The sequence below is a fragment of the Varanus komodoensis genome, unplaced genomic scaffold (assembly GCF_004798865.1).
Source record: "Varanus komodoensis strain SLA01 unplaced genomic scaffold, ASM479886v1 scaffold2, whole genome shotgun sequence".
NCBI classification, from domain to species: Eukaryota; Metazoa; Chordata; class Lepidosauria; order Squamata; family Varanidae; genus Varanus; species Varanus komodoensis.
In genome coordinates this window covers 35,280,507-35,303,222 of record NW_025335568.1, presented here as the reverse complement: position 1 = coordinate 35,303,222, position 22,716 = coordinate 35,280,507, and the positions used below count along the sequence as shown (strand labels likewise).

General features: G+C 40.1%; 1 protein-coding gene across 2 annotated transcripts in view; it reads right to left on the bottom strand.

The window, feature by feature from the left end:
- The window catches only part of TUBGCP3 (tubulin gamma complex associated protein 3), an 87,446-nt gene that overhangs the window by 51,029 nt on the left and 13,701 nt on the right, over window positions 1–22,716 (bottom strand). For both annotated transcript variants that reach the window (XM_044428740.1, XM_044428739.1), the window contains exons 6-13: window positions 22,461–22,633; window positions 14,656–14,774; window positions 12,733–12,858; window positions 10,074–10,142; window positions 9,201–9,333; window positions 8,383–8,549; window positions 1,301–1,411; window positions 616–724 (exon numbers count right to left, since the gene is read on the bottom strand). In XM_044428740.1, coding sequence (XP_044284675.1) covers window positions 616–724; window positions 1,301–1,411; window positions 8,383–8,549; window positions 9,201–9,333; window positions 10,074–10,142; window positions 12,733–12,858; window positions 14,656–14,774; window positions 22,461–22,633 — 1,007 coding nt within the window. The remainder of the gene's footprint in view (window positions 1–615; window positions 725–1,300; window positions 1,412–8,382; window positions 8,550–9,200; window positions 9,334–10,073; window positions 10,143–12,732; window positions 12,859–14,655; window positions 14,775–22,460; window positions 22,634–22,716) is intronic.

The following is a 22,716-nucleotide window of genomic DNA, read 5'->3' as shown; positions in this document are numbered from 1 at the left end:
AGGACCCAATCCAACAACTGAGATTTATCTGTGCAACTGATCTCAGATATGTTCATTTGCCCTTTACACCAAGCAGTTCATGTTCCATTTAGGCACGTTTCCACAGGAGCACTCCAGATTTCTGCTTCTACACTAAACCAGGAATGCAAGAAACAGTTCCCACTTCATGACGGTACAACACCAGACAGGGGGTTGGCAGATAATTATCTATTTCCCCATAAGAACTATGGATTTTGTAAACTGCCCAGCGAGGTTTTGGGCTGATGGGAGAGGCAGAAATATAATAAATAATAAAAATAAGAACTATACATCCTGCACTTATCCACAATTCCCCAACAAGCTGTGAAAATAATACCAAGGGTAGCCTGCAAAGACATGTGCCAAATGCATGCAATTGAGATCCCTTTCCTCCCACAAAAACCTCATGCTATGACTTTGTACACCATTGTACAGTATCAGATAACGATACGTTGAAAAACCAACAAGGTCAGAAACAAAGCTATTGTGGTCCTAGTACAGTAAACTGGATCATTTCCGCACAGCTTAAGTAGATATTCTATTACATGGCACATCTACAATACATACTGTTCCAATAATCTTATTTTAATATAATACCATCTTTTGGAGATTCTGCAGATTTGGCCACAGCTATCATCTTGGATGATGGACTTTGGTCATGACAGACCTGATGCAAGAAGTTTATGGATTTTCCTATTAGAAGAACCTAAATATAAATGCAAAGTATTTTCAGAAGTTAAGTTCTAAAAGACTGTATAAGTAAAAACAGTATTTTTTAGAAAGTACACTCTGCTTACTAAATTAAAGCCTAGAAACCAACAAATAGTAATAAGCATACAACACTTGTTTTCAAGTGGTAGCTCTACTTTAATCATCATTTCCAAATCATATACAAATGAAGTGCCATGTACTCCAACTGAAGGCTTCAGACTAAATTATTTATTTGGAATATTTTGCTAGATCAAAGGAGTAGCAGTACTCACTGCCAGGCAGACACATCACACAATGGTGGTTGTTTTACCAAGATGGATGATTTGACCATTTCATCACATTTGGATGACTTGAACATTTGTCCTTTTAAAAGCACTATTTGTCTGAATCCTCTTTCACTGTATTCCTTCCCTTGGCCTATGTAGTAACACCCATACACAAGTGAGGTTTACATCAGACCAAAGTTTAAGCAACAGCAAGGGCCCCTCTCAACACTTGTTTGACATTCATGAATAGCTGCAAAGGTCTCTTTTAAAATAATCAGAACTTGAGCTACCACTTTTCTTCATACCTTTCTTGAGTGATCCATTGTAATAAATGAAGGAATCATCGATTTCCTCAATGTGTATTTGTCATGCCACAACCGATCTGTTTTTACAGTGGGATCTGAAGCTACAAAGAACTGCAGATAGAACAAACAATCTAAGTTTTAAGGAAGAATGAGTATTATGTATATACAATCATACATATTTTAAAATACATAAATATGCTATAAAAACGTTATGTACATCACACACATACACACTTGTATTCGAATCAGAGTGCTTCCTCCGCTGTGATAACTATCTTCTGACTGAGCAATTGACTGAACAAAAAAGGGAGCTCTTGGTGATAGTGGACAACTCAATGAAAATGCTGGCCTAGGGCATAGCCACTGTGAAAAAGGCAAGCTCCATGTGAGGCATAATTAGGAACATAATAGGAAAAAGAACTGCCAAAATCTTACTCTCCTTAGGCAAATCTTTGGTGCAACTGCACTTGGAATACTGTGTTCTGGTAACCCTTCCTGAAAAAAAATACATTATTGAGTTCGAAAGAGTACAAAGAAGGGCAAGGGGCTGGAGCAGCTCCCCTATGAGGAGCACATGCAGCAACTAGGACTGTTCGGCTTAGAAAAAAGGCAAGAAAGAGGGCACAGGATAGAGGTATTTAGATTGATGTGTGGCATGGAGAAAGTGGAGAGGGAGACATTTTTCTCCCTCTCCCATAACTCTCAAATCCAGGGTCATCTCATAAAGTTGATTGGTGGGATTTAGGACAGATAAAAGGAAGCACTTCTTTACACACTGTATACTTAGACTATGGAATTCACTGCCACAGGAAAAACTGGATAGGTTTTAAAAGGGGATTGGACAGATTCATGAAAGAGAAAGCTATCAGTGTCTACTAGCCTTGCTGGCTATGTACCACCTCCTTCAGCAGACATGGCATCTGGCTGAATACACCAGATGTTGAGGAGACTGGGCAGGAGGTCTTATACCCGTCCTGCTTGGGCAATTCTGTGGACAGCTGAATTGCCACCATGTGTACAGATTGCTTGACTTTGATCTGATCCAGCATGGCTTTCCTTATGTTCTTATATCTTTGGGCAGAATCCTAGAGGACTCAAGGCAGATAATGTAAAAACATGTCAACTATATATTAACTAAAAGCAAGGAAAAGTGAAAGCAACATGTGGATTATTTCAACTTTTACTATTGTACATTTAGTTCTTATTGCTGCAGCTAACATGGGGGACAGGAGGAAATAACCATGTAAACCTGCACTTTGTTGATACAGAACTTAACAACCACAAGCATTATAACCAAAAGTCAGACAATTATTACTTATATAGAGAAACGAAGCTTCCTAAAGCCAGTGTGGGCCAGTGTGACATAGTGGTTAAGAGCATGGGACTGGGACTCAGACGATCTGGGTTACAGTCCCTGCTCAGCCATGGAGCCAACTGGGTGACTTTGGGCCAGTCACAGACTCTCAGCCCAATACAGGGTTGTTGTGGGGATAAGATGGAGGAGGAGAATGATGTAAGCTGCCTTGAGCCCTTTGTAGGAAAAAGGCAGAATATAAATCGATAAATAAATAAATAAATAAATAAATAAAGCAATTAGAAATTGAATCAGCTGGAATTCAATACAAGTAACCAACATGCACATTAGATTCACTTAGGCTTTGTTTTAAAAAATCACCTGTTCATTCTAAGAAATACATGCAATGAAACTATACTGACAATTATGCATTTATGTATTTATTTAGATTTTTATATACCGCCCCATTCCCATAGGCTCTGGGCAGTTTACAAGAGAAAAAACCCAGCAATCATTAACATTTAACTAAAACAAGCATAAAACTGATCTGAGAACTAATCTGCAAAGGCCTGTCAGAAGAGATATGTCTTTAACTCCCTCCTGAAAGTAGAATCTGGGCTATCTGACACATCTCTCCGGGCAAGCCGTTCCGCAGTTTTGTGGCAACCACTGAGAAAGTCTTCCGGGGAGTTGACACTGCAGAAGCAAACTTCAGAAGATTATCTCCAGAGGATCTTATCTCCAGAGGAAATAAAATACTTGAGTGACAAATATCAAAAGAGCTGCATGGCAAGTACTTGAGCTTACAAATGGCAGCACAGCATTGTTATTACACTGCATTTAATTTGGTGTAGGTTCAAATATAGTTTGTGATAGGGCATGATCTGAATAGGTACACATCCATACTGGACCCTGGTTTTCTGAGCCATCACAGATACCTTAGAAACAACACATCTCCTGTGCCCCAATCATCTTTACCAATCTTTGGCCTCATTCCACTCTTCCCCTACAAGACTGGTCTTTGCCCTTCCTCATGGGTGCATAAACTCTTTCAAATTCACAAGGCTGCAATGACTGCCTCTTCAGTGCAACTCAGACTGGAACTAGATAGAACAATAAACAATGAGGCTGCTGCTGAACACTGCAACATGTCTAGTTCCCATCTGTCCCTTTGGTATTTAACATTGGTATGTAAGTTATCAGTGACCAGACATAATGCTGAGCATTTCTATCCCAATGCTCCCCATGACTGGCTGGCCCATCCATCACTGGAAAGCACACAACTTTGTGAGATCAGCACTTAGGCAAACCTCACTGCCCCAGAATGCTTATCACCACACCTAGTTTAGTCCATGATTCAATACTTGTTACATTCCTACCTCAGCCCCTTGCCTCATTGGACCTTCTCCTGTTACTTGCCCAAACTAGCCCTGTTACCTACCCTTCACTGTATGCTCATATGTGCTTGGAAATGGTTTTGGCTTAGCTTCCTGACTACACCACCATCTCATCTGTTAGGTAAGTTAACCTTGCTCCTGGATTTGAAAACATCCATCCTATCTGTCCTGTGGTCTGACCACCAGAGGGGCTGATCCTACAAAAACCTCCAAGAAGTAACAAAAATTTGGAGGGCAGGAGGATAAGTCCACTGGGAATGTGCAAATATTTGAGCATACCTGAAGTAGCCTCCATATTCTGGCAACTGTAGATATTATGTTTTTCCCTATATAAGAAACATCACCTAATATTTATCAAACCAGTATAAGTCCATCCTAAAATGTATTATTATAGCAAAATCATTGGAGCTTCTTTTTAAAAAGATCTCTGTGTAGCTGTTATAGTATGCTGTATTTCTGAAAAAAATAAACATTGGATAATATTAACTATATACAACAGGAGAAAAGCAGCTTGGTTCAAGTTGGAACACCTATACTTGACATGGGCTACTTCAAGGGATCTGGAGTCCCTCTGAATCCTCCCCACTGCTGCACTATGGGTGGTAGCAAGCACAGCAGAAGGCTAAAACATCTCAGCTAGGCCTGAAAACAAGCTACATGTGTGTTTATTTAGCCTATACTCAGTGGCAAACCACAAAGCTTTTCCAGCTCCATGAACTTCCATGGCATAACACTAGTGGCCACTCCGGGGGTAAGAGCAGAAGCCATATTCAGTTCACAGGCTATGAACTGCACACTCCTAATCCAGCGCACAATGGATTGGATTCAGAATTAGTAGACCCACTAAAGCAGTGACTAACCTAAGACTACAGTTTTAATAAACTCAGAATAAGTAAAGGCCCATAGCAAGTGAGAAAAGGAGTCCAAGATAGATGGGAATTTTTTAAAAAGGAAATTCTATAGGCACAATTAGACAATTCCAACAAGGAAAAGGGGTAAAAGACAACAGAAGCCCATGTGGTTTCAATAAAAACTTAAGAGATGATCTGAAACAAAAAACACATGTATAAGAAGTGGAAGGAAGGCCAGGCTACAGAGGAGGAATACAGGCAGATAGCATGGAATTGAAAGGATGGGCTCAGGAAAGCTAAAGCTAGGAATGAACTGAGGCTAGCAAGAATTCTAAGAGCAACAAAAAGTCTTTTTCAGATACTTCCAAAGTAACAAACAGAGGAAAGAAATGGGGCTTCAACTACTCACTGTGGATGGTAAATGGTCAAGGATCATCTAATTGGGTTGAATGAGTTCTCCAGGGCCTGGTGAACTCTATCCTACAGTCATGGTGGAACTGGTAGAAGAACTCTCAAAGCTACTGCCTATTATCTTTGAGAAATCATGGAAGAGAAGGTAAGTGGCAGATGACTGGAGGGGGCTAATGTCCCTGTCTTCAGGAGGAGGAAGAGGACCACCACCACCTGGAAACTACAGACCAGTCAGTCTGACATTAGTCCCTGAGAAAATTCTGGAGCAGATTATAAAGCAGCCAGTCTACAAACACCTTGAAGGCAATGCAGTGATTACTAGAAGGCAACACAGATTCCTTAAGAACAAATCCTGCCAGACTCATCTGATTTCAGATTGATTGATTGATTGGGTAACGTCCCTAATGGACTATGGGAATGCTGTGGACACAATCTATCTTGACTTCAGCAAAGTTTCTGACAAAATGCCCCATAAACTCCTAGTTAGCAAACTAGCAAAAAGTGGGCAACAAGGAACAATGATCAAGAGTGCTCATCAATGGCACCTTCTCAAAGTGGAGAAAGGTAACAAGTAGGGTACTGCAGGCTTCAGTCCTAGGCCCAGTGCTCTTCAACATTTTAATTAGTGACTTGGACGAGGAAGTGGAGGGAACAGTGATCAAATCTGCAGAAGATACAAAACTAGGTGGAATAGCTAATACCCTGGAAGACAGAAGGAAGATTCAAGGTGATCTTGATAGGTTATAGCTCTGGGCTGAAAACAACAGAGTGAAATTCAACAGGGACAAATGGTAAGTTCTGTACCTTAAAAAAAGAAACCAAATGCATCATTACAAGATGGGGAATACTTGGCTCAACAATACTGCAAGTGAGAAGGATGTTGAAATTGCTGTAGATCAAAAGCTGAATGTGAGTCAACAATCTGATGAGGCTGCAAAAAGGGCAAATGCTATTTTAGGGTGCATTAACAGAAATATCACTTCCAAATTCTGTGAAGTACTAGTTCTCATTTATTCAGCACTGGCTGGACCTCATCTGGAGTACTGCATCCAGTTCTGGGCACTACAGTTTAACAAAGATAAAGACAAGTTGGAAAGGGTTCAGAAGAGGGCAATAAGGATGTTCCAGGGACTGGAAGCAAAGCCCTATGAAGGAAGATCGAAAGAACTGGGCATGTTTAGCCTTAAGAAGACTGAGCGGAGATACAAGAGCACTCTACAAGTACTTGAAAGGCTGTCACAAAAAGCAAGGACAAGATCTCTTCTCCTTCTTCCCAGAGTTCAGGACACAGAATAATGTGCTCAAGTTACAGTAAGCTAGATTCTGGCTAGAAATCAGGAAGAAATTCCTGACTGTTAGCGTAGTATGTCAATAAAACCAATTACCTAGCAAGGTTGTGGGCTCTCCCACACTAGAGGCATTCAAGATGCAAATGGACAGCCATCTGAGAAGGATGTTTTAACTTGGACTCCTGCACTGAGTAGAGTGTTGGACCCAATGGCCCTCTGGCCATTCCCAACTCTACTATTCTGTGAATCTATGATGTGTCCAAGTTTAGAAGCCTTGTTTTTAATATTCAGCCACTCTACCCAAAATCCTGAGTCTGTGTAGCATACCCAGAGGTTCTGCAAAAGAGGTGAGGGGGAGGACTGTCTGCAAAGGTCCTAAAAATTAGGTATCATGTTTTTAGAACATTACAGCTTCACTAGCATACAATATTACCTTATGAATGTATGTTTTTTAAAGAAAAATTATCCAGAAAAGTAGATAAAAATATACATATTTTTTTTTAAAAAAACAGTTTCTGAAGTTTATTACAGCAATTCCCCTCCCTTGGTAACTGGCATAGTGCCATAATTGGAGCATTAATGAGAAAAATATAATTTTAAAATCCATCAGACAATTCAATCATCTTCGGGAGTTATAAAAGCCCTCATTTTATAACCCAGGGCAAAGTAACATGCAATTAATGTATTTAGAAAACATGTAGTAAAAATACAAAGAGCAAGAAGAGAATTTTATAATTAATCCTTTCAAAAAGAGATCTTGGGAAAGGTGAAGGAAACCAAGGTCAGAACATAATTGCAATATAATTATTTTATTGATTCATTTTACCCATTCAAGGTTCTTTGAGTTTTGTTATTTTATCAAGCACAGAAAGAACTACGGGAGAAATGGGAAATCATGGTACAATCTAACTGATGAACAAATGCCAAGGCCTTCCAAGCGCCAGATAAAAAGGGTGATTTTCTTAGGAAGAAATTAAGAGCTTGTTTACAAAGGCAATCAGTGTCCCAGAGGATAACTGCTATAATATGAAGAGGGAAACCCACATTTTCATTTGCCCCTGTGTAATTAACCCCCCTTCCCCTCCCCCAGAAGCACTATATGACAAGCTTATTGTAGGGTCATTTCACTGAAATATATTCACTATAGTTAAGTGTTCTTGGGGTTTTCACCTGATGGGATTTATACATCTCATGGAAGTTTATTTCACTAATAAAAGTTCCAAAGAAGTTTAAAAAGAAATAACTGATCTCAAACACACAGAAAGCAGCATAAAACAATATGGCCACCTAAAAGTCACTACCCTTCAGACTGGCATGGATATAAGCTATACCTCAAACCTATATCCAGTTTTCATGGAATACATCCAAAAAATTGGCCCCAGAGTATTCCATTGATGTAACATAATGATTTACAACACTGTACTATTCACCTGGTGATTCCTATCCGGAATGCTTATTTGTTGCTTTAGCGACATTTTAAGATCAGGATGTTAAGAAATGCTGAAATATTTAAAAATTAAATAAAACAAGTTCTAACTCTGGTGTACTATCAGGCATGCTAACCTGCTGTTTGAAAACACAAAGAACTGGGCACACAAAACTAGTCGCATGGCTCTCTGGATTCTGGCCATTGCTTATAAATAAAAGCTGAGTATCAGTTCTCCATATGCAAATCTGCTTTCAGGATATATGCCAAATTTTTACTCCTAGTTCTTCTTAATTGTACATTTTCAATAGTACAGATACAGTATACAGTTTTAACTTAGGAAAAATGGCTTTAGTTTCACAGAAACTGGAAAAAAGGACCTCATCATATTAGTAAACCATGTGTACAACTTACTTCATGGTAGGTGTCCTCTAGTTCCCCATCATAAATCCAGCGATAAAGGAAATTCAAGACAGGATGTGATACAAGACCAAGAATATGCTGCACTAGGGATCTCATGTAAGGGTCCCCAGTTTTGCTGTAGGCATGAACAGCAGATGCAAGCTCACCACCTTTTCTTCCTGAAGAAAGAGAGCACACAAAGAAGAATTTCAATGCACATTCTCTCACACCTGCCTGGAAAATTAGTGCTACATCTGTGGATTTGCTGTACACAATGCTTAATTCCAAAGCAGTTTATCTTACAAGCTGGGCTCTCTACCTCATAGTACAGCAGAGAAAGGCAAGAGTGAACTTCAGTTCAGTATTGTCTGCCTATGGCCATCTGCAGAGACAACTGTGAGAGGAAGCCCTAAACAGGCAAATATGGCTGCTTCCCATGTAAGCCTTCATAAACAAACAGTCGGAATTTGATGGTTAAAGGCTCGCGAGAAAAGGGCAAGAAACATGCAATTCCACCACCCATTCTCCTCTTCAACCATGATTAATCCAACCAAGAACACTGCATGTGCAGTCACCTAGCATCTGTCTTTACAGCTGTAACCAAAACCAAAATTGCTTACTTGTCAATCAGCACTATCAATAAATGGTTGTACTTCAGCAATATATAATCCCTGGAAATATATCTGTGTACTGATGTTCTTAGAAAACTCCAACTCTCCATGTTTTTCCAAGAGCTTTCAACAGTTTACTGTTTGACAAATCATCTTTCAAATAGGAACTTAACATTCACTTTCCCTCAATATACAGTTCTAAATATTCTGCTGACAGACCTTGACAGTGATCAACAAGTGCAGCAAGCGTCTTCAATCTTATCTTAGGATCATACGTCCAGACTAAGAGCCGGCGAAGTGTTAAACTGCTCTCAATTCCCAAATTCACACCTTGATCATCTTCTACTTGCAACTAAGGTGACAGAGAGATGAAAAAGAAGATTTACATGTTCAAGTTACACATGTTTACTCAGGAATCAGTCCAATTCAGCTCAATAAGTCCTCCTCTCAGGTAAGTAGCTCCATGATTGCAAGTGCAGACAAGTACAGATCCCACCATACTTTCCTCTAATTAGAACTTTCCTTTCTTTTCTCAAATGTTTCCTGTGCCCGATATGTTTTTACATTAAAAATGCTTAGGGTGAAAAGTCAGAGAAATCTTAGTACTAGCAATCATGAAAGCATATAATGAAAAGGAAGAGAAATGGAAAGACCTGTATTTTTTTAAAGCAAGTCTACAAGAAGTGGTGCATGACAGAGAAAAAGAATTCTGAAATTAGCATCTCTTGTAAACATTCACCATAAAATAGTTTTAACAGTATTTTATGAAAGCAATACAATTTCAACTCATTCTATACACATTTCTTGTTAGCTAGATACTAGAGAAGTACTATCAAGTGCATATGCCCATAAGTCCACAAAGCATACATGCCCACACATATTTTACTAACTCATCCACCCATTAGTAAAAGTGTAAGTAACCTGTGGTGGGTGTACAACTTGAAAAGAAAAGGGGGCAGGGAACTGAGGTTATATCAATTAGCTCATCACAGATAAATGACTATTTGCAAGCCTGTAACTGATATAAATGGCTTTTAAAAGTTTTTTTAAAACATTGGTTGACTCAAACAAAAGACAGAAATATTTATTTACCTGTGAGTGTAAAACAGATAATAACCTGTAGTATTCTTTGAGTTCTTGGTTTAAGGCAGCACAAAAACTCTGTTAGACAGAAACAAAAGGTGTCAATACGGATCCTATGCACCAGCCAGATTCTAGAGAACACTGAAGAGTTTGCTTGTCTACAACATGGCAACTGACTTTGACTGGGTTCAGATGGCACCACAAACCATCCTGGGTAACCAGACAAGATGGCTGCAGTGGCATCCAAATCCAGACTGCTTTCTGCAAGGTGACTTGCTCCACGGGTTGCTGAACCTAAGGTGAGTTACAACCAGCTCCTTTGTGGACACAAGAAGGGAATGGGCAAGCCACTCAGTAAGAATGGCAACCCCCCCTTACCACTCCTGCCCAGACTATTGCCACTGAGAGCCACTCCAGTAGTTTTAAATGACTGTCACTGGTTCACTCTTTCCACCCTGCTCATGATTCATTTATGGGTACCACCACAGTTTCTCTTTCCTTTTTTCTTTTCGTTAGCACTGATAGCAATGGCCACTGACAACTGGCACACTGGAGCGACATTATTGGTTTACCCCCTTTTTATTATTATTTAGGTGCTAAAAATGTGTGCAATTTTTTTCATAATTTTTATGTGTAGGGAAATTAATTCAGAGATGCACCTCCAATTAACCAAATTATTATGTTCCCTGCTTAATGTCATTACAGTCAGTGTCTGTGGATGTTGACCAAACAAAGCTGCAAACGGCAGTCAAGTAAAAAGCAAAGCCATGAGAGGATCTTGACAAGTATATCACTCCCTTTGACAAGGGAGTTGTCAAAGTTGACAATATATCACTCCCTTTGCAGAGAGATCCTCTAGTTGTGAAATGAGGAGAAGACAGTTCTCGGTGTTCTCTACCACTCCATAGTTTCCAAAGATTCTAGATGCTCCAGAAAGAGGAAAAGTCATCCCATCCATTTAAAGGAGTATGACATTTTCATAGCTGCCAAAATAAGGATTTCTTTTAAACAGGGTTTTTCAGAGGGTTATATCGGGATTTTTTTGGCAGGAAAACATATAGATTTCATGAATGCATATTTCTTGCCATGACATTTGCTACTAAGGGATACCCATGATCACTCACTACAAATAATTTCAGAACTATACAAATAGGAAGTAGCCCACATGTGTGTATGCACTCATGCAGATGTGTGTGCATGCTTATTATGGGATTTCTAAAATGAACCAAATAAGAAATGACTACAAAGTCAATGAAACAAATAAGCTTAATAAGAAAGCTCTCACAAGCAGGCATACTGAACTGAAGCAAAAGCTTTATTTTCATTAAAATCTCAAACGCAGACTTCATTTTGGCAGTTGCATTAAAAGGACATAACAGTCAAACTATGAGAAAACCTAGCAACCTAAATTTTCTGATCTAAATCTAAGGCCAAGCCATGATCTTTAGAAGAGCAGGGAGGAGGAAATAGTTCATGTATTGCAAAGATATGGAAACAAAGTGCAGAAATTGTTCTCCTTGACATTTCTCTTTTCCTCATCTCTGCTGTATTGTTGCAAAATCCAGCAGCAAGTCCCACTTCACACGTTACCATAGAAGCAAAGGAAAGTTGCAGTACAAATCACTCATGTTTCTCATTTCTACATTCCTTGGTAACATATCAACCAACATCAGTGTATTGCATTCAGCATCATCCAAAACACCTGCCATCTACAACAACAGCAAAGGAAGCAGGACTCAAGGTGAACATTTAATTGAGTAACAAAAAGAATTTTAAAAGTCTAGGATGCAATCAACTCCTTTTGAAGATCAGTGTTACACAAATATATACAATGGTACACTCAAAACTGATTGTTTTCGGAGAGGTGACAATACATCTAAGTGTTATTTAGTTATAGGATCATTTGCCATTAATAACTTTTGAAAAAGCAGATGTACCGAGAGCTGAATGCATCAAGCACGCTTCTGTGCCTCTGCCTAACAGCCACATAATGAGCATGAATATCTGAAGAGACCTATATGTGTAGAAGGATGCAGGTTCTCCTTCTTCAGACAACTCTGCTCAATGTGCAGACACCAAGGAAGGGGGACAATGTTGGAGGACAAACCCATGGCACATGTAAGAAGTGAAGGATGCCTTAGAAAAACAGCAATACTGACAGCCTCAAGGACAATAAGGGAAAGTAATGTAATACCGTCCTATGCATTGCATAAACACTTAAAGCTCTGAACACATGGTAATGTTAATTAAATATCTGAACACATGTTAATCATAATACTGTCAATCAATTTTCTTTACATTTTAAAAACTGACTACTTACTACTTTTAAAGCCGATAGGGTGTTCACAATTATCAGGTGAACGAGAAATGACTCGGCAGAGCTTACTAGACTCCTTGCCTGATAGTTTCTAGATGTATAAACAGATTTCCTATCCTATACACACAGACACATGCAACACACAAATAATACAAAATCATATATTTTATTATACATTGTTTAAATGCACTGTGAGTTGAACTGCTTTATCCGTTGCCATGTAGTGTGTTGTGAGTCACCCAGAGAGCTTTGTGACTACAGGGTGTGGCACAGAAGCCCAACAAACTCACAAATGATATAACACATCTAACAGAAAAGGAAATAATGAAGACCTCTGTTTTGCTCACATACCTGGCCCACTAGTCCAAAGGCACGATCCATACTCCTCTGATCAGTATACTTTCTTATTTTATTGTGCAGCCATCCTAACTCAGCAAGCCTGCTTGTAGTATCTCGGAGAGACTTGGAAATGCTCACCTAAAATATTAAGAAACACATGCTGAATAAATTGTAGTTCATGCACTGAAAAATATAGCAGGTGAATAAGTGAACCAGGCTATAGATCAATTTTCCCCCTTTGATCTGACAAAATGTTGTTCATGTCCTCTATAGTTTTAGAGAAAAGATGTTCTCCTAAGCAATAATTAATAATGGTAGGGCAGATGGAGAGGATACTTTTTTGCCCCACAGATGTATAATAAATAAAGGGATCTTATGTCAGACGCTCCCATATACAGTATACATCTTGTATGTCAATACCAGAATTGATTTTCCACCTCTTTCCTGCACTACTACGTGTGACAATGTCAGATATTGCAGGTCCTTGAGGTTTTTGCAGCTTTACACAATCCCCATGTGCCTCCAATAACAGCATTTACAAGGCTGGATACAAGGCCAGAACATTATCAACTATTGCTTACCAGCCTCTTAGAAAGCAAGTGAAAAGGAGGACATATCGCTGCATCCCTCCTCTGCAGCCTACTTGGTTTCCATGCCAGCTATGAAGAAAATGAAACTCCTTTCTCCCCATTGCTTCCAAGGGAATTTAGTAAGCTGGCAAAGAAGAAAGGGGCCAATTCCGCTTGCTTGATTTCTGTGCTGGCTGCACAGCAAGTGAAGGGCTGTTCTCCGTGGCCAGCATGGCAATGCAGTGGGCTGCTGGAAGTACGATGGAGCAAGTATTCCTCCTCCGTAACCCCATTTTATTTCTAGGCCGGCTGGGACATGGGGAGGGCAATCCACAGCCTATTCAGAGAAATCAAATGGGCTTGTAGGCAAGGGGATCATGATCTCTCGCCTCTGCCAGCATGCTTGGTAGAAGGGTTTTGTCTGCTCGCTCTCTTGCCTCAATGGACTTCCATGCACTGACTTGCATGGAATTTCTTTGTCGCCCCTGCAAACTGTATTCTTTGCTCGCTTTCTTCTTGCCACTGCCAGGAAGCAACTTTTCATGAGTAGGAGAGTGTTTCAGCCCTGCCTCCCCTAATCTGCCTTTGTAGAAGCACTTCTGTTACTGATTCTTTGATTCTGGCTTAAAACTATTCTGCAGGAAGCAGCCTTCCGCTACCTGACTAGGTCTGCAACTCATATTGCCCCTTGTGAAAGGAATGCCTCCCACAAATAATCGTAACTACACTCTTGCCATTGCTTCAACTAATGTTGCCTATACACTACTGCTGGCTGGATAGAGGATGTTTGTGTATTTCTGCTTTTTCTAAGTGTACCTCACTCTTCTGGGATGTTTCTGGCAGTTTGCATCATTTTAAAAAAATGGCCTAGGACCAGGCTGGTTTCCTGAATAATTACATGCACCCATACATATCTAACTAGCAGTTGGAATATACCACTAGAGGCCTTTCTCCAAGTATCTTTTTGTCTGATGCAATTTGGTACTTAACTACTAGAGCAAAGTCCTTTTCTTTGGTTGTGGACCAAATGGGAAACTTCCGTCCAAAGAAGATTTACCTGGCATGTTTTTGCTATATTTCAGACACTGAGCAAAGTCTGCTCACTTGGGCTTTCAGTAGATATTGTGACTTAGTCTACCATGGTGGGGCAAGTTGCCGGAAGGACAGAAAAATGCTGCTCATACCATGTTTTTGATATGACTTTTGAAGGTGCACTTCTGATCTGTACTTTTTATGATTGTTCTATTGTTAATGATCTTGGAAGCCAACAGAGACATAAAGGTGGCATTAAACGATAATGAAGAAGAATGCTGCTGCTAATAGTAACAACAATCATCTAATTATATTGAGCTACACAAAACAATACCTTTCCATCTACTTTGTAACAGTTTTCTGAATTGAACATTTTAATGATTTTGCCATCTATCCCCTGAAAGACATATAAAATGTCTCTCACAAGATGTGCCTCGGTTACTTCAACAGAGCCTAAAAAGAGAAAAATATATATATTAATGCACTTGCAGGATATTTGAGAGTAAATTTTGTCATTTTACTGCCCTGAAACCAGGCATGTTTAGACTACAAACCTATACACATTTACTGGAAGTAACTGTATTGAAGGCAATAGGTCTTACTTCTGAAAGGATATTTATTCTGAGTGGATATTACACTCTTACTTATGAGCACACCCCAGTGGGTTCAATGAAGTTTATTCAAAGGTAAGTGTTGACATAGTTGCACAACTAATAGTAAATTATTTTACTATTAAATCTAAAAACAGTCAATAATTTCAAGAAAATATCTCAATTCTCAAATATTTATTTCTACCTGTAAGAAAATAACTACCACATTTATGTAATAAACCTATCAACCTTATATACCAGGAGCAAGGAAATGTAGGTCAAAAGATCTAGAGGGCCACACAGTTCCCATCAGGCCTAGCAAAGTATAGCCAATGGAGGAAAATGGAACTGGAGTTCAAAGCACCTGGAGGGCCACAAGTTGCCCATCCAGACCTTATAGTTTTGGGATACTTTTAAACCACATGCAGCTGGTTGAGTACGACTGCAGGTTCCTCAGAGCTCGGATGCTTCATATTTGAAATTACCCCCGGAGCACCACCAATTGCCTCAAGAAAAATTATTTGGGGGTTCATGGCATGGGGGGGTACTGTTCAAAAAGTGATTCATAGCAGTTAGGGACCTTTACAGCAGAATTCTCAAGAAATGGTAATCTGTCATTGTATTTTGCAGGCAATCCTCTAGCTCCGCACCGTAGCAGACCTACTCAGGCATGATGCACAGTTTCCATGCATATCAGAAAATGCACACTCCTTAACTGACTTCTTGTTTTACTCTTCTTATAATAGATGTTTTTTCTGCCTTGACTGTCAACTAAAAATGCCTCTGTAGTTTAAAAATTGTGGCTTGCATTCTAAGTGAAGAATTTGCAAACTGAAAATTTCCTCCATTCGCCTTCCTCTAGGTACCTCGATAAAGCTCGCCAAAGTGTGCCTCAGTGCCATCCTGCACAGTGGGAGATGGGGGAGGCAACTGAGGAATGTTAGATGGACCTCTGCCCAATTTCGACTCATTCCCCACCCATACCTCATCCCACTTTGCTCTGGAGAGCACTCTGGATTTTCAGGGGATGCAGGGGCACAAGAGGATGGGAAACTTTCCTTCTGTGAATTTCTTAAATAAAGTTACCTTAGGAACCAAGTCTATTACTTTAAGCATTATGCGCCTTGTCAATAGGGCTAACTATAAGAATATTAGAACTTAAACATGCTTGTTTTTCTGCAAGAAATTTTCACTCCAAGTGGTTCACAGTGCACAGAATGACAAAGAGAGTTAAAAGAGAGCTTAGATTTGTCACCTTATTCAGTGACACTTCCTTATATGTGTTACATTGATGCAGAAAAAAATAAATGAAAAAGAGAAAAGGCCAAGGCAATAGACAGCCAGACCCCCTTTCCATAAAGGCAGAAGGTCACTGCTCCAAATTTGCTTACACATGAGTTCCACTGAGCTAAGAGTTTCAGGCTTAGAACTGTAAGGATGGGAAATGCAACCTCTGTGCTCAGTCACACAGAGATTCCTCACTTTGAGGAAGCCTTGGCCTGTGAGGGGCTACTGCTCCACAGAAAGTCAACAAAGGGCCATGGCTGATGGCATGCAGAACCAGAGCCAAAAACACTTGCAGGTTCTGCACAGCTCTCACATGCTGACAGCCAACATGACTTTAGCCTGAGAAACACGGGCAGCCTCAGGTACCCCACTTCAGTTTTAGGCCAGGGCAATGTTCAGCTAATCTCGCTCCTTTTTGGTTAAACATTTTATAAATGTTGGTTTCATAGCCCAGCTTAACTTATTGGAATAAGTCTTGCTGACTTTATGGAACTTCAAAGTTACTTTGCATGTGGTTAAGCTTGGGAAACCTCAATTACATCAACTGAGATGGCAACTGAGAAATCAGCATCTAATGGTTTTCTTAGAAGGTCACAATATGATAGCACACACAGATATAATTTTCAGTGCTATTTTAGCTTTCTGTGATACAGGAGTTGAGATGTATGGATTTTGTTAAATCTGTTCTATCTGCGTTTTATGGATTGTCAGGAGTTTTTTGTTCTCTTGTCTCTCATTGATGGAAGCAGTTTTTTAAACCAGAATTTCATTCTAGTTCCACTAATTCAAATTAGCTCTGTGCATTTAGTTAGTTTTCCCCAAAAGTGAAAAATCAATTTGCAGTTCCATAGAATCAATATGACTCAGAATAAGCTGGCTATCTGCAAAATCCACAGGCAGGATTCAGAATAATCTGCATTCATTTGAATCTGTTGTAGATTTCCCCAACATCCTTATCTAAAACAAATAATAAATTGTAGAGCCTGTATACAAAATGTTCAGACTTTGTTCCAAATACCACATAAACAACCATATAAACAGTATGAGATAAATTTAATATACTGGCTTTGTAATGACTACAAAAATATACATTTTTTTACACAGACTCTCTAAAGTGTTTCTGTTATCTTGAGCTGCAAATTCTTAAATAATTCTGGATTATCACAGGAATTTTTAATTCTATCCCCAATTTCCAGTTTGTGGATTTAAGAATCAAAGAACATCAGATATTTGTATTTTTTCCAACAGTCTCCAAAACATTCAATATTTATAAAATGCACAAAATCCATCTGCTTTTTTATAAACAGCCTTTAATTTGGAATAAGAATTCCAAATTAGTAGCAGTTACATAACATAATGGCAGAATGCCTTCTGTTACATCTGCTAGAATGAATGTTTTTTTTACTGGCACAGCATAAACACAATAAATTAAGAAATGAAGATAGCTTTTTCTGTATTTGTAAAGGACTGCTGTCCACATTTTTATCCACATCAAATGTATCTGAGACAACGTAACATCACCTGGGTCTTAGCAGTGATTATGCCTAAAAATAGAGGGATTCCATTGACTGTCAAACTATAGGTTTAACAGAGGAAAAGGCAGGCAACAAATGTTTTATGTAAGAAAGTTTGCCCTGAAAGTTATTGAGAAAACAAAATATTCTACAAGAATATTCTCTAGCCAATTTTATGAGACTAATTTGCCTCCTAAATGAAAAATCTATCAATGATTTGGTTAATGGAATAATGTGCTATGATTTCAATGATCTTGTACTAGGGACTTTCAACAATCAGTCCATACACAAGCACTCCCACTTGCGCACTAGCAAACAACAAACCCATACTCACAGCATGCATCATCTCTGCAACATTAAAGCTTCCCTCCCTGCATGTAGAGATTATGGCTCCTTCCTCTCCCCACCTCACTCATCTGCTAAGTGGAGCAAAAAGTTTGTGAACAAAATAATACTCCTGACAACCAAGAAGAGTTACTGTGCTGGAGAAGAGGGAGCACATCTCGACAGCCTACCAAGCAGGTGCTTGGCAGGTTGTCAGGAGCACCCGTGTGCCAGGGAAAAACTGCACAGCTGTCAAGTTGTACGCCAACGTAAACAAAAATGATATTGCCAACAAAGGTGAGATGAAACAAATAGAGAGTGATGCATTAAAAAAATCTATACACACATTCACATGAATTGAAAGCTTTGGCAAGGTGTCCTGTTCCATTCCACCAACTCCCCCCTCACCCAACACACACACACAGAGCAGGGTATCAAACACACTGATTCTAGTTGTCCAAGAATCCTGTTAGAGCACAGGGAAAAAAATCATAATCACAGCATCAGGACAGACTTCGGGGCTGGGGGGCAGGGGGCAAAGGGCAAGGCCTGTCATAGTTTATATGAATTCCCCTCCTCTCTCCCCCTCCCCACACCCCTTCCCAGGCAGCCTGTCCATCCAATTTGTGGGCTGGAATATTTGCATCTTGTTTTGAGCCAGTAGGAGAGGTTGGGAATTCTGCAGGACCTGTTAGCCTCCCTAGCAGAGGTAGTCTCAGATGTGATGTTGGGGTTACCCAGATTGTTGATTAGGGAGCATGTCAACATACATGCCACAGGCAACTTGTCTGGAGTGGTTCAGGACTTCATGGCCTCCATGGTGCCTATGGGGACTGTCCTAAGATATTATCAACCAAGCTATTATCAACCCATGTGGCAGACTTGCTTTTTTCAGCTGGACATGAAAATGGAGTTCTAAAGGTGGGCAACATCAATTGATCATGATCTGTCATGATCCTTTGTCATGAACTGGTCACTGCCTGCTGCAATTCTGAATGATGTTGGCTTTCTGACTCTACAAGGGTGGGAGCCCTATTATGATGGTCCACCCCAGAGATAAAGCAGCCAGAGTGAGTTTGTGACTGATATGGCTGGCACTCCTGTAAAGCCCTGTCAAGCTGTAGAACACAGAGAAGAACACTATTACTCTTAAGAGCACTCTCTGTAGCAGAGTTCATATGCCTCTATGGTATACCCCAGAGCTGAGAACAATGAAATAAAATGGGAGATGACTTCACTGCAGATGAAGAAAAACTCTCAGGGGATACAATCAAGTCCTGAGAGGTGCCTATAATCAGGTGTACATAGGTGCAGCAAGGGTGGCAAAGAGAGAACACCTCATTGCCTCTATTCTATCTTCTACTTATCACCCAGTGGTGCTTTTCCAGGTCAGCTGGAATCTACTATAAGCTGACCTGAAGGGCACTATAGACCCATCCAAGGCCTGCTATAACATACTTGCCAGGCACTTCCAGGATAAAATCTCTTACCAGGACAGATTCTACTGTTACAGTAGAATCTGATAAGAATCTGGTTCAATAACACTCAAAAAGGAGGAAACGAGACCACTGAAGAAATCCTCACTGGTCCCAGAAAATCTTAATAACTTTAGACTGGTAGGAAATGCTCCTTTCCTGGGCAGCCTTCTCAAGCAGGTAGTGGCCAACCAGACCCAGGTATTCATGGATGAGATCCATTACCTGGGTTCATTTAGTCAAGATTCAGGCCAGGTTTTCTCATGGAGACTGATCTGATTCCCCTGTATGATATCCTCTGCCAGGAGAGAAATGGGGAAGTGTCACCCCACTGATACTTCCGGAGTTCCTGACACCTTTCAGTATCATCAACCATAGTATCCTTTTGGGGTAACTGTCTGAGTTGGGTGCTATGTTGCAGTGGTTCCACACCTACTTGCAGGATCAACTTTAGAAGGTGGCACTTAAGAAATATGTTTGGACCCTCAAAAAATGTGTTCTTCAAGGGTTGATTCTGTCTCCCATGCTTGTGCAAAACTAAGCAGTCAAACTAATAATCAGGACCAGTAGATCAGAACATATAAGATCAGTACTTGCCCCCATAAGTTTTGCTTTGCGATGATACAATCAACGAGTTTCCTACTGGTCTTTCAAGTTGTTGTTGTTATTGTTATGTTTGTTTGTTTCTATATTATCCAACAGGTGAATTGCCCTGAATAGCTTACAGTGGTTCATAAAGCACAGTATAATGTCATAAACATTTCCAAAATACAAATATTTAAAAACAATTTTAAAACCATTTAAAAAGTAATGCAAAGTAAAGTTAAAGGTAAAGGTTTCCCCTTGACATTAAGTCCAGTCATCCCTGACTCTAGGGGGAGGTGCTCATCTCCATTTCCTAGCCGAGGGAGCCAGCGTTTGTCCACAGACAGTCTCCGTGGTCATGTGGCTGGCATGACTAAACACCGAAGTGCACGGAACGCTGTTACCTGCCCACCAAAGTGGTACCTTTTCATCTACTTGCATTTGCATGCTTTCGAACTGCAAGGTTGGCAGGAGCTGGGACGGAGCAACGGGAACTCACCCCGTTGTGCAGATTCGAACCAGCGACCTTTCGATCTATCAGCCCAGCAGCACAGCAGTTTAAACCACTGTGCCACCTGCAGTCGTAGACTTGTCATTAAATATCCCTGAATGTCTTTACATGCCTTGCTATAGAAGGCCATCTTAACCAGGCACTGAAAGGATGACAAAGGTGGTCCCAGGGTGTCTTAGTGGTGAGATCATTCCACAGTGGAGGGGTTGCCACTGAGAAGGCTGTCCCACTTTCTGCTGACTTCTGAAGTTTTGTGAAATTGGCACTCAGAGGAAGACCACAGATGTTGATTGCAGTGTCTGGACAGATACAGCCAGGGGAGGGGCTCCATCATATACTGCATTCCTAAGTTGTGTAAGGTTTTGTAGGATAAATCAATAACTTGAAGAGGGCATGGAAGCATACAGGAAGCCAATGCAAGTGGGCCAGAACCATCCATTCATTGTGATGAATATAAGAGATTTCTTTAACACTGGAAGAGGTCTCTAAGAGAAAAATACAAAGAGTAACTCACCCTTTCGTAGCTATTCTTGGGAGTAGTGTTTGTGTGTGAGGGATGTGTGAGGCATCTTTCTGGGGGCAGGAATCCATCAGATTCCCTGGGCTTGGCTCCCCAGACTGCAGTCCATTTTGCAGCAGCCCTGAGTTTAAGTTCCTGGCAAGCATACCCAGCATTCCTGATGCTCACCTGGAATTGAGCCCCACGGGCTGCGCAAGCCGTGTCCCTCTTCTGTGACAGGTGCAGAAGGCTCTGTGCTGTTACATCTGACACGGAAGAAGGTTGCCAGTTATGCAACTTTCATTCCACGAGCATTCATGCGCTTCCTCTTGGCTCAGTTTACTTTGCAAGACTGGGTCAAGCATGAGAGGAAACAGGCAAATCCTAACCTTAAGGGTAGAGATTAGTGGTACATATATGTCTTGATCTGAAAGTCCAGTCTCACTGTATTAGCAGAACTCCATTTCAGTCTTCTCCAGGAATCGTACCCCAATGGTGGCAGAGCACACTTTCACACCTTTGGATTTTAGCTAGTTAACCATTTCTTATGGACTCCATAAAAAGGATCTAAATAATTTAGATTAAATCCTAATGGCTTTTTCACTTTTTATTGAACTCCACACTCCCATGACTTCTCACATTCTGTTTTTGAAAATCCTCTGTATCAAAAGCTCCCTTGAGCCTATGGAATTATTTGCATGGTTCTTTGGATCCTGGTCCTGGAGATTTCAAATGCATAACCTGCACCATGACTAGAATCCAGCACACTATGATCCAATCCAACTTACATTATTACTATAAATGTCTAAACTAAATGTGATATACTGTCATGAGCTTCTTTCCTGCATTTGTTTAAACTCCCAAGCAGCCTTATGACTTTTTAATTTTTTTAAGGTGTCATGGATGTAATTTTTGTACTGAATGGTATTGTATGATATGCTATTATTAATAAAATTTATTTAAAAATGAACTCAATGGGATTACTTTTGAGTTAGGTGTAGGATAGCCCACTATTCTTCTGACTAATCTCCCATTAAACATGGTAAGAATGTCTTTCAAGTAAACTTGCACAGGATTCCACTGCTGTGTTGTGGCAGCATGGACAGAATATGCCAAAGTTAAGCATCTAAGTGAGCACTTTCTACTCCAAGTTCATTACTCAAAAAATACATGGAATTGAATATACAATTTCCCTGGCAATTATATCAACTATTTAAAGTTAAGCACTCCAAATTCAGGAGGTATTCCCACTGAACTAAGACAATGCAGGTTTATTTAAATGGAACAACTGAGGTGAAAACTATGAATGGATGGCTGTAGAGAACAGTGAAATGCATAATTACTCTTTGCTCACCACTTAGGTCCCCTTCCCGTCTTGACCGTGGCACATTACGTGAAACAGTGGTTGAAAGGCCTTTTGAGGTAGAGTTCTGTAATGTAGGTTGTCCTGCAGTTAGAGACCAAGCAAGCCGTGCCCCCAGCTGTTGCCGGAGACACTCTCCCACTCCTGCACGCTGATAAGATTGTCTAAGGAAAGAAAAACTAGAATTAATAGAATTGGTTACTCAACTGTCTTATGTTATCCATTTATGTTACCCTACAACACCCAA